Source organism: Nothobranchius furzeri, chromosome 5 (genome assembly GCF_043380555.1).
Source record: "Nothobranchius furzeri strain GRZ-AD chromosome 5, NfurGRZ-RIMD1, whole genome shotgun sequence".
In the NCBI taxonomy this organism is placed as follows: Eukaryota; Metazoa; Chordata; class Actinopteri; order Cyprinodontiformes; family Nothobranchiidae; genus Nothobranchius; species Nothobranchius furzeri.
In genome coordinates, this window is record NC_091745.1 from 77,148,701 (window position 1) to 77,160,985 (window position 12,285).

Here is a 12,285-nt window from a genome sequence, read left to right on the forward strand (position 1 = left end):
TCTCCTTAAGCCAGTGAGATGGTGAACAGAGGCAGAGCTGTGAGGAAAGCAGCCCTGCCTTGTTCCTGCTAGCTCTAAAGATGGGAATCTTGAATCCCCTGTAGCGACGCACCTGGATGGTGATTCGGACCTTCCTTCCTGTACAATTAAATGATTATGATCTCCTCTCCCAGACTGTTTTCCTCTCTTGCCTATCAGCCCTCTCCCTAAATTCTGTCTTCTCGTCCCTTCCAAGCTGGGAAGTGTTTCTCTCTTTGTCATAATGGCACAATTTCAGCCTCTCGTCCTCCATCTCTGTTCTCCTTCCTTCAGCACCCTTTAACGCTCTCTGTCCGTCTCATTTCCCCCGACACCTCCGTGGACAGAGAAAGGATGCCGAGGCGTTCTTCCCAACTCTCTCATTACCCCCCACCCCCCCATGTCCATGCTCATTTCGCCCCTCCAACCATCACTGTGGCTTTTTGTCTCCTCCTCTCCTCATTTACTCTTGGTTACAATGTTTAGATTAGGTTGTCAATGCCATTTTACTTCTCGGTGCCACCTCATTGTTTTAGACTCTGTATCTCTTTCCTCCTCTGCCTTCCCACTCTTTGTTACTTCTAACGGTGTTTTTTATTACTGACCTGTGACCAAGAGAAGTCACCTTGAATAATGAGCAGACGACAAGCAAGACGGCATAGCTGCACTTCAGGGTTTATTGTCAGCTTTTTATTCCAGGAACCCTGAAATAACTCCAAAATCGCTCCACTTTTTTTCTTTCTCATATTCAACGTGATCCCTTTCCACTTTTAAAAGCCTTGTCACACCCTGCGTGAAGGCTGAGTTCACAGAGAAGCGTTTTTTTATTTGTTATTTCTGAAGCATGATTGGTCGGGCTGAGTTTGACATACAGACTGAACCTGAAAATGGTCTTCTACCCTTATTTCTTGCATGAGCGAGGGGAAACTCTCGGATTTAGAAAGCCCGACAGATCTACGTCACACTGACTATTAGCATCCATGGACCCTCCTGAGTATTTCTAGGTGCAGCCAAGGTGTGGAGGGCATCCGTTTTGGTGGCCTGAGGATCGGGTCTCTGCTTTATGCAGATGGTGTGGTCCTGTCGGCTTCATCAGAACGTGATCTCCAGCTTTCGCTGGAGTGGTTCGCAGCCGAGTGTGAAGCAATTGGGATGAGAATCAGCTCCTCAAAGTTCGAGACCATGGCCTTGAGTTGGAAAAGGGTAGAATGCCTTCTCCAGGTCAGGGATGAGGGTCCTGCCTCAAATGGAGCAGTTTAAGTATCTCGGGGTCTTGTTCACGTGTGAGGGAAAGCTGGAGCGTGAGATCGATAGGGGACTAGTCCGTCGTGGTGAAGAGAGAGTTGAGCCGGAAGTCAAAGCTCTCAATTTACCAGTAGATCTACATTCCTACCCTCACCTATGGTCACGAGCTTTGGGTGGTGACTGGAAGAATGAGATCGCAGATAAAAGAGGCTGAAATTAGTTTTCTCTGCAGGGTGTCTGGGCTCTCCCTTAGAGGTAGGGTGAGAAGATCGGTCATCCGGGAGGGGCTCGGAGTAGACCTGCTGCTCCTCCACATCGAGAGGAGCCAGTTGAGGTGGCTCGGGCATCTGGCCAGGATGCCTCCTGGACGCCTCCCTGGCAAGGTTTTTCAGGCATGTCCAACTGGGAGAAGGCCTAAAGGAAGACCCAGGTCACGCTGGAGTGACTATGTCTCTCAGCTGGCTAGGGAATGCCTTGGGATTCCCCCGGAGGAGTTGCCCAAGTAGCTGGGGAGACGGAAGTCTGGGCGTCTCGGCTTAGGCTACTGCTCCCGCTACCCGACTCTGGATAAGCAGCTCGAAATGGATGGATGGATGGATGGACTCTCCCATCATGGCTTGTGACGGGGAAGGCTGTTGTTGTTTTAGCATCCAGGAGAGAGCAGAGCACATCTTGGCTTGTAGACGCTAACTGTTAGCATTAGCAACTCCACCATACAGCAGAACTCCTCCAGGCCTGTGTTATTTGTGGAGATAAAACAACATTGTGGAGCAAATGGAGCCAGTGGTCGAGTCAAGTTGCTGTTAGCCAATCAGAAATGAGATGTACTCCCGGTTCGCTTCTAGCTCCTGAAACAGGCGCTCCAGAACCTTTTTCCAACATAAATTGACTCTCATGACATTCATTTACACTAGACTACTAGTCTAGCAAGCCATCTTATATATGTGAATTTAGTGTGTGGACACAATCCATCTTCAAACTGTCTACTGTACATGCTATTAGACAACGAACGTGACATACTCACCACTATAGATGTCAGTCTGTGGGGCTGTCTCCCATACGCTGTCAAAAAAACGCAAATGCATCCTTTTTCTAAATGAAGAAAACCTCCATCTGCTCTTGACTCAAAAAAGTTTGATGCCAAAGCCATTTCAAATTAGTCGTTGCCCTCTTTGTTTTTTCGTTCAGTCGCAATAAGATCCTGCCCATCAAACTAAAAAAATTCGACCAAAAGTACCTGGGTCACTACATCACTGCTGACCTGTCAGATGACAGAGACATTTACAGACGGTTTGGCATGCAATATGCCCGGGCCAGTATGCTCATCTGGAAATTTGATATATGCCCCGTTCCTGCAAAACTTGTACACAGCTCACCTGTGGTGGAACTACAGAAGTAGCCTGCATAGTTTATTTATATATCACATTTAAAACGCAGCATGGGAGCTGCCCAAAGTGCTGCACAGTCTGGACCAAAACACGACCAATCTAAGCAACTAAAACAGAAGATAAAAATACCGATCAAAAGCAGATAAAACATGAGGAATGACAGATAAGAACACATTAAAACACTAAAACCAGTCACTGTCTAAAAGCCAGATCGTAGAAGTGGGTCTTTAAGTGAGATTTGAAAACCACCAATGATGGAGCCTGCTGAACTATAATGGGTAGAGAGTTCCACAGCTTTGGGGCAGCATGTACAAATGCTCGTTCACCCCGCAATTTGTATCGCATCCGGGGCGTGCACAGCAGCAGGAGGTCAGCCGACCTCAACGTGCACGTGGGTACATAGGGAGTGAGCAGGTAAGAGAGATAGGGAGGTGTCAGGTCGTTGAGTGTTTTAAAGACAAAAGTCAATAACTTAAACTGTACTCTGAAAATGACAGGGAGCCAGTGAAGATGTGACAGGACAGAGGTAATATGGCTACATCGGTGCGTATTTGTCAAGAACCTGGCAGCAGAGTTCTGGAAGACCTGCAACCGATTCCGGGCAGAGACCAGAACACTAACTAGGAGGGCATTTGCATAGCCCAGGCGAGTGGTAATGAAAGCATGGATGACTGACTCCAAATGCCACCGTTTCAAGATTGGTCTGAGGCAATTCAGGTGGCGAAGCTGCTAAAAGCAAGACCTCACTACGGAGTTTATCTGTGGGTCCATTGAGAGTTCAGTACTTCTTCTTCCGGCTCTTGGAAGGTGCAGACACTTTTCTTCTCCTCTCCTCCATATGTTATCCTCAAGGCCCTTGTCTGTCTGTGTGTGCTGGGTGCACGGCTGCTTCTGCATTTTTTCTGGAAACTGAAATTCACTAAAATGGATCTCGTCAGTTGGTCACTCAACGCGATTGATAAAATTTCTTCAAAGATGAGAACGGGAGAAGGGGCTCCCGGATGCCCCTCCGGGACAGACCAGCTGTCTGTGGAGGACTCTGAAGATGCGTGGATATTCGTGGTGATGTTGTCGGGTTTCCTGCTGATCGGCATTGGAGGCTTCCTGGCTTACCGGAAAATTAACGAGCTGTCGAGGAATATTGGCCTGATCCCCGAGCTCAGAGATGGATTGCACCGCGCTGTGAATCAACAAAGTCACATAATTGTCGATATGAATCGTAAGCTTGGAACTTTAGCCGAGATTCATTCATTGGCACAAAAGATGGATGCCATCAAGGATGGAGTGTACGAGTCAGCACGGATTGGGATGGTTTAATGTCCATTATTGGGATTTTGAGAGGTTGAGGACCAACAAACTCAAAGACAGAGACGAAATTATCTCTGTCTGGCCCCAAACAATTTCTAATCGGAATCTGGCGTCCTTGAGCCAGCAAGGCTACAACGAAAACTCCCCCCTCAGAAGATATGTGGAATGTGCCGTCGCTATGGCAACTCAACTCTGTCTCCTATCCCAGCCTGGGCGGGACTGCGGGAAGGCCGCTGAAACGTTCCAGGGTCACTGCAACCCTCCAACCCACAATGCTCCTCCCCCTATCCACACTGAGATGACATGGGCTGCTTCGTGGCTGCAGGAACTGAAGTGGGGATAGTCCCAACCCACCACCCCACCTAGTGGACACTTATGTTGTGTTGTCTGAAGTCTGTTGCATATATATTTGAGGTGTTATTTTGCAGAGCAAAGCTGCCCTCCCGGTGGAGGGTAACTGTGAAGTGCCTTTTTTTCCCTCCACCTGAACCAATCCTCATGTAACCCTCTTATCTCTGTTAAGGTAGCGCGACTCAGGGTTGCGAATGACCACAATCACCAATTCTTGTCATGTCTCTTGCCCATGTATGTCTGATCTCTGAATTGTGTGTACTGAAACTCTAATTTCCCTCTGGGATTAATAAAGTATCTTTGATTTGATTTGATTGTACAAACCTGTAGAAACTTCAGGTGGTATATAATGATGGGCTGAGAGTACCTAGATGGACCAGTGCCAGCCAGTTGTTTACAGATGCAAGCATTTTTACTTGTGCTGCCATGCCTCACAATATAATGTACACATGTATGTGCCATGTGATGGCTTCTGACAACAATATTGTGTCCAACACAAAACGTAGTTTGATTTTCCAGCCTGGCGCTGTTGCCTGTATGTCATCTTCTTGTATTTTACTATTCTTCTTTTATTATTTTATGTGACTGTCTTTGAATTTTATTGTTACTATGGATCTGATAGTTTCTGGAATAAAGTTTGATGATGATGATAATAGAGCGCTGTGATTGGCCCACCAAACCGACAGAGCGCTGCGATTGGCCCACCAAACCGACAGAGCTCTGCGGTCGGCCCACCAAACCGACAGAGCGCTGCGATTGGCCCACCAAACCGACAGAGCGCTTCGATTGGCCCACCAAACCGATAGAGCGCTGCGATTGGCCCACCAAACCGACAGAGCGCTGCGATTAGCCCACCAAACCGACAGAGCGCTGTGATTGGCCCACCAAACCGACAGAGCGCCGCGATTGGCCCACCAAACCGACAGAGCTCTGCGATTGGCCCACCAAAGCGACAGAGCGCTGTGATTGGCCCACCAAACCGATAGAGCGCCATGATTGGCCCACCAAACCGACAGAGCGCTTCGATTGGCCCACCAAACCGACAGAGCGCTTCGATTGGCTCACCAAACCGACAGAGCGCTGCGATTAGCCCACCAAACCGACAGAGCGCTGTGATTGGCCCACCAAACCGACAGAGCGCTGCGATTGGCCCACCAAACCGACAGAGCGCTGCGATTGGCCCACCAAACCGACAGAGCGCTGCGATTAGCCCACCAAACCGACAGAGCGCTGTGATTGGCCCACCAAAGCGACAGAGCGCTGCGATTGGCCCACCAAACCGATAGAGCGCCATGATTGGCCCACCAAACCGACAGAGCGCTTCGATTGGCTCACCAAACTGACAGAGCGCCGTGATTGGCCCACCAAACCGACAGAGCGCCGTGATTGGCCCACCAAACCGACAGAGCGCTTCGATTGGCTCACCAAACCGTTAGAGCGCTGTGATTGGCCCACCAAACCGATAGAGCGCTGTGATTGGCCCACCAAACCGTTAGAGCGCTGTGATTTGCCCACCAAACCGTTAGAGCGCTGTGATTGGCCCACCAAACCAATAGAGCGCTGTGATTGGCCCACCAAACCGATAGAGCGCTGTGATTGGCGAGAGACGAGACTGCTCAGGCCTGCCGAGGTTTGAGCCCGACCTGCAGAGCTAAATTGTTTTCCTTCTGCTGGTCCATCTGGATTTTTGGCTACTGCATGTTTTGGTAAAACAAGAGAACTTGGTCTTTAACATTCCTGTTTTTTTTTCCCTCCTGCTTTGACTCCATTTTCCATCTTTATCCCTCTGCTCACCCCGACTCATCTGCTTTCCTCCTCAGATGAGATTGAGATGCTGGAGCGCCTCTGGCTGTCAGGGATCTGCCATAATGACAAAATTGAGGTGATGAGCAGTAAACTGGACATTGACAACATGGCTGGGGTCTTCTACATGCTGCTGGTGGCTATGGGCCTCAGTTTGCTGGTGTTTGCCTGGGAACATTTAGTCTATTGGAAACTGCGACATTGCATGGCTACAAGTTCAGGCAAACTGGACTTCCTCTTAGCAATCAGCAGGGTAAGAGCTTCATTATGAATGTGACCAAGTTGTTTTTCTGCATTTCAAACCACCATTTGTTAACAAGTGTGAATGTTATCAAGGTCTATTAGAATAATTCCAGATGAATTCATCCATCCTTTTCTTTTGACTGTTATTTTGACAGAAACCACCCATATACCGTTTGCGTGTTATTATTACAGCTCCGGTTATTGTTTACCTTTCCCCACCGCTGTCATTTATTCACTTCTGTATGCAGTTGTGCCAGTTACACAATGTACTATAAATAGAAATTATGCAAAACAAAATGTCAATCTGGCATTTATTTTCAATGCAGGAGATTTTTGGGATTAGACTTTTTTTTACCCAGCATGCTCTCTTTCAGCTTCACTCCACGTATGTTTGTTGCTACGCTGTGATACTTGTAGCGGCCCTCTCACACTGCATGTTCTGATGTAGTTTTGCACTTGAAGAAGTCTCCGAAGACTTTGTGAACTGTAATGTGTGTGGCTACGTGAAGCCTTTCTTTGTGAAATGGCTAACGTGGATGTTTCTCCTCACCCAGGGCATGTACAGCTGCTGCAACTTTGAGGATGAAACTGCACCAGGTGGCCCTAAGTCTTTAACTTCACACCACCACACAGCGATGGTTACTGTCTCGTCGCAGCCACACGTGGTCTCGGCGACCGTGACCAACCCAGCCATAGCCCTGGCGCAACAGCCGCAACAGCAGCAGTCGCAGCCTGTTTACAAAACTCCTCTACCAGGCTCGCCTCCCACTGTGGTGCATTCTGGGACAGGACTGGGCTCTTCCAATACTCCCATGGCTGGTGCGCCCCTCCCTTGCTCCACCTTTCTGCCCCGGCCTGACCGCAGATTGGCTGTTGTGGATCGGTGGAGGCTGCCTAAGTCTGCTACAGCCACTAACCCCATGGCTGTAAGAGGGGCCGTCACTGACATGGGACCATTTGCTCAGAAAGTTCCATCAAACTGGCCTTCAACTGCTGGAGGGGGTGGAGGACTCGATGGTTATAAGAGATATTATGGTCCCATTGACCCTGAGGGACTGGGGTCCTGCATGGAGCAGCAAGCAGGGTCCCAGACCCCCAAGACTATACCCAGGGGCCACCCTCAACCCCCTCCAGCCAGTGTGGCCTTCTACTCAGAAAAGGGCATGGACCACGGGGTGGGGAAGAAGGTGGGGGGAGGTGGCAGTGGAGGTCAGGGGAAAGGGCCTGTAAAAGCTCTGGGCACTCCCAGACTGCCTCCTAAGAGTCAGGCCCCTCTGCCTCCTACACCTCCACTGCCACACCCCTCTCCCCCTCTCCCTTCATCTTTCTGGAGGAAGCGCAGGCCCAAGAAACCCAAAGAGCCCGGAGGGCCACTGTACGAGAACATTCTACCACTGGGGCGGAGGGGCGGAGCAAGAGATGGTGTGAGGGAAGGAGGAGGAAGGAGGGCACGACCCCTTTCTCCTCCACTCTCACTTCCTATACCAGTCCCTCTCAGTCCCTCCTATACCCCTCCTTCTCCTTCTGCATCATTGCACTACACATCGTCGTCCTCTACATCAACAACAACATCAACATCCACGTCTTCATCCGCCACATCTTCTCGCTCCACCTCCCCCACCTACTCCTACAGCTCCTCCAGGAGCACACGAGACAAGGCTGGAGGACTGGACGAGGAAGACGACGAGGACGATGAAGACGAAGAGCTGACAGAAGAGTCGAGCCTACTCCTCGGGAGAGGGCGAGAGAGGGAACGTTCAATCATCCGGCCTCGCTCACTCAGCCACGGCCGCTTGCCGCCACCAATACCCCCCAGGAAACCACGGACATCTTGGGGTGACAGAGAAAGAGAACGAGGGAGGGAAAGAGGGGGGAGTCAGCTGTCTCAGCTTCAAGAGTGGTGGGCAAGCTGGAGTGAAAGAGAGAGGAGTAGGACAGGTGGAGATGCTGAGAGACAAAAAAGGGAAAAGAAGAGGAGGAAAGAAAAGGAGAAAGAGAAGAAGAAAAAGAAAAAGAGCAAAAAGAGGAAAAAGCGAGAGGAGAGAGAAAGAGAGCGCGAGAGAGAGAGAAAGCGCAGGAAGGTGAAAAAAAAGAAGAAGAAGGCACTGAAAACGAAGAAAAGGAAGAAATCCACCGGGGGGAAACGGTCGGAGCCAGAAGAGGGTGATGTAGAAGCTGAAAGAGAAGCGGATGCAGAGGGCGAGAGGGATGGAGGAATACAAGACTACTCTTCATTTTCTGCCCAGTATGGTAGCACATTTGGTGAAAAAGGTCGGGATTCATGGGAGGGAGAAAGGGAAAGAGGCAGGAGAGAAGGGGGGGAGGACGACAATGACAGGGATGATGAAGACAGTGGCAGAAGCAGGGAGAGGCGTCCCAAATCCTCGCACTCTCGTTCCAGACATCGTACCCCCAGTAAACGCTACCCCAACCCCAATAAGTTCCCTGCATCGGTTAAATTTTGGATGAACGGGAGAGGAGATGACTCAAATACTCCACCAATCTCTCTACACCCGCTCCTCCCTTCCTGCAAGAGGCGAAAAAGTGGAGGGATGGATCGAGATGACGGTAATAGAGTTGGAGAGCGCCGTCCTTTGTTAATGCATTATGAAAAAGAGAAAGCACAGACAAGAGAAGGGCTGTCCTTCCATGAGTGGGACTCAGACGAAGATGATGATGACGATGATGAGGATGAGGAAGAGAGGGATAGAGTAAGGGAACGGGTGGAGGAAAGGGGAAGGAGAATAGGTAGGGGGGCTGTGTCTGAGTCAGAGCGGGACAGGGCCAGGGTAGACGACAGCTACTCAGACGAGGGCTCTTCAGGAGAGTTTGGCCGTTTTGAAAGATACTGGGAGCAGGGGGCAGGGGACAACGGTACTGGGATAGGGGGCATAGGTGGCGGGGGGTGGTTCTTTGGTACCTACCCTTCAAGAGAGAAAGGAGGCAGCATCAACAGCCGGGAGGATTCTTTACTTGGAACCCGTGCGGAGGGCTGGATCGGTGCTGATTTCTGGGGAGGACATGGTGTTGGGTGGGCGTCTGGGGGGGGAAGCGGCGGACTGGGTACACAGTGGCCACCACCTCCGACAGTGTTCCCTCCACCGAGGCGATACTGGTCTATGGACAAAATTCCTGTGAAAGGGGAGAAAAAGTGGAAGGGTGGTGGAAGGAAGAGGAAAGGACGTAGTAGGGAAAGATCGGACGAAGCAGGACGATCAACTGTGTGTTCCTGTAGCCTTTATCCTCAACCACACCCTTATCCACACCCCCAAATCCGCTCACACACCTCCCACTCCAAGAGAGGAACCTCAGCTCTTTCCCGTAGCCAAGAAGAGCTTCTACCCCACTGCCACAGCTTCAGCGGGGGCCCACGTCCAAAACCTCTGCCTCCCAAACCCGATTCCAATCAAGCCAAATCAGGCAGCCAGTCTAACCTCAGCCTCAACACGCAGCCTACAGAACATCAACCACAGCCTTCGCCATCGCCACCACAGCAGCCGTCCTTGTCTCCCACGTCTCTACCGATGACCATCCCCCCTCCACCCTCTTCAGCCTCAGTCTCACCCCCGGCAGGGGTAGGGATGGCAGGCCAGGCTCAGGCTTCAGCCAGTGCCAAACTCCAGTATCAGAGACTGCGCTCTGTGCCGCAGCCACGGAGGTTCTACTCTCCCCACCTGCCCCTCAAAGCCAAAAGTCTGTGTTCGCGTCGAGGTTCAGCCCACTTCTCCAGTCTGGAGAGTGAGGTATGACAGGGGGAGAGGAGAGAGGGAGACGTGGGAGCGAGCACCCGTGCTGTTGAAAACCATGATTCCACGGCAGCTGGAACCAGGGATGACACCAGAGAAATGGCTGCCCTGGTAACCACGAGCAATCAGTTAGCAACCATCACTACAGGAACTCATCTGGACAGCAGTTCCATTGCTGACTCTACCCTCGGTGAGAGCAACACTACTACCACCAGCTCAATTGTACGCGTTCTCATGAGGGCGACAGTGAGATGCCAAACCAGGGTGAGCTACGTCCGTCTGGATGGTTCCCATGACGACGAGAGTGAAGGTGAGGCTGCATCACCAGGGACAGCAGCCCCAGAACTTCTCCTGCGCTCAGAAATGAGCTTCGTGATGTCATCTTCGGTTCTCCTCCCCTACGCGAGTCACAACTGTGGATAACAGTAGTCGCCAACCTGTGAGTAATGATGTCATGTTTGCACATGCACACACGCACACTTACACACACGCACACACACAAAATGCTCCAAACGTCTCCCTCCCTCTGGCTTTGAACACACACCTCGGTGGGATGAGGACAGACCCACCTTTGGTCAGTAGAGTCTGGCTTCCTGTCCTGGTTTCTGTTGGCCGTTGATCCGGACCGGTGGACTGCTTCTTGGTGTCGGAGAAACCCTCTTCTTCCCTTTTTTAAGAAAAGCAATGCAGTCACCTCTCTCCCGCGCTGCCTGCCTGACCACCTTTCCACGGACAGTGAGCACAGTGCTATGTATTTGCCCTTTGGCCTCACGGCACCATCAGACCCATCTAGCTCTACCCCAGGACCATCTCGATGATGTCACGTTTTAATAGAAACACTTTTAACCAGTCAGATGAACACAGGAACCTTTTTTTTTTCCTCGACCCAGTTTGAAAATGGAAAATCGTACCGACTGTCAAAGAGTCCGAACGGAAAACGATAAACGAGGAAAAACAATAAGAACAGCGTCAACAAAGACATGTAGCAGAATTTCTTTTGATGTCTGTCTTTTCTTTTGTTTCGTCTTCAGACTTCTCTCCTTATCCGTTTCTTTATTCAGTCGAAATGTTTCTGACCGTGTTCGTCTTTTAATAGGAGGCTGGATGTGGCTAGTGTTGGACGTGGGAATGATCTAAAAGCAGCCCCAGATTTCCACTCGAGAGCTTTTTACGTTCAAATTTTGTGATAAAAGTCTCAGATTTTCTCGCCACGTGTGAACAACCCATAACCCGCCCTCATGTGAGTGGATCCAGGGGGGTGATTAGTGCAATATCTGTAATTGGCACTAGATGGCTGCATAATATTTAAAGACGTTTTTGAGACTGTCATGCAGGAAGCTCGTGGTCAGTTTAAATCTTTTTCCACACGATAGAAAGTGGTGTGCAGCTGTGAACGTATTTATTTTTATGGAAGTGTTCAGTCAGGATTTTAAAGCCCTCTTAGGAGGCGATACGCCGTTGCCACTCTTGTTGTGGATGATGGATTAAGTGAAGCACAATTCCTCCTTGTCTTTTCCAGTCGTGTGTGCCACAGTTGCAAATGCACAATCCAGGTAACTGATATAGCTTTTCCCGTGGTGTTGCAAACCATAAATTTGACTGTAGCCGAGGTTTTAATGGTAAAACACCAAGACACGCGTCTCCTCCCCTTAACGAGACAGGGTGACATACTGTGAATGTTTCCAGGTGCATAAGCAGCAGCTGAAACAGTCGGTGACGAGTCACATGATCAGGATTATCAGACGACTGTTTGACTTTGAGCAATACTCCCACCTTCAATGTGACAGGGATGCAGGGGCGCATCGCTACTGCTGCTTTTGTTGTGGATTTAACATCAGATTTGCTGTTTGAATCAGTTAACGAAGACTTTTACGAGCTCGTTTGGCCAGACGTGGGTGTTAATAGGTGGATTTAGGTGGTAAATAAAAACAAATATGCTACATGTGGGGATACGTAGCCTTGTACCTTCTTGCACCAAAAGCCATCTTCTGTTTCTCCGTGCCGACATCCATGACTTCATGTCTCACACTAAGACCAGCCACAGCCCAGCCGTTCGTCCGTTGTAGTTGAATGTAGCGTTGAAGCGATGTAGCAGAAGAACACCTACTTACGTTGTAGCTTTGTTTATTTCCGTTCTTGTTCTGAATGCTGTTGTGACGTCCGACGGAGAAGGGGAGGGGCTT

At 50.1% G+C, this 12,285-nt stretch overlaps 1 protein-coding gene across 2 annotated transcripts in view; it reads left to right on the top strand.

Annotated features, from left to right (window-relative positions):
* The window catches only part of LOC107379570 (glutamate receptor ionotropic, NMDA 2D), a 100,220-nt gene extending 88,464 nt beyond the window's left edge, over nucleotides 1-11,756 (top strand). For both annotated transcript variants that reach the window (XM_015950367.3, XM_054741128.2), the window contains exons 15-16: nucleotides 6,131-6,366; nucleotides 6,911-11,756. In XM_015950367.3, coding sequence (XP_015805853.1) covers nucleotides 6,131-6,366; nucleotides 6,911-10,105 — 3,431 coding nt within the window. In that variant the 3' untranslated portion in view covers nucleotides 10,106-11,756. The remainder of the gene's footprint in view (nucleotides 1-6,130; nucleotides 6,367-6,910) is intronic.
* Nucleotides 11,757-12,285: the final 529 nt, after the last annotated feature.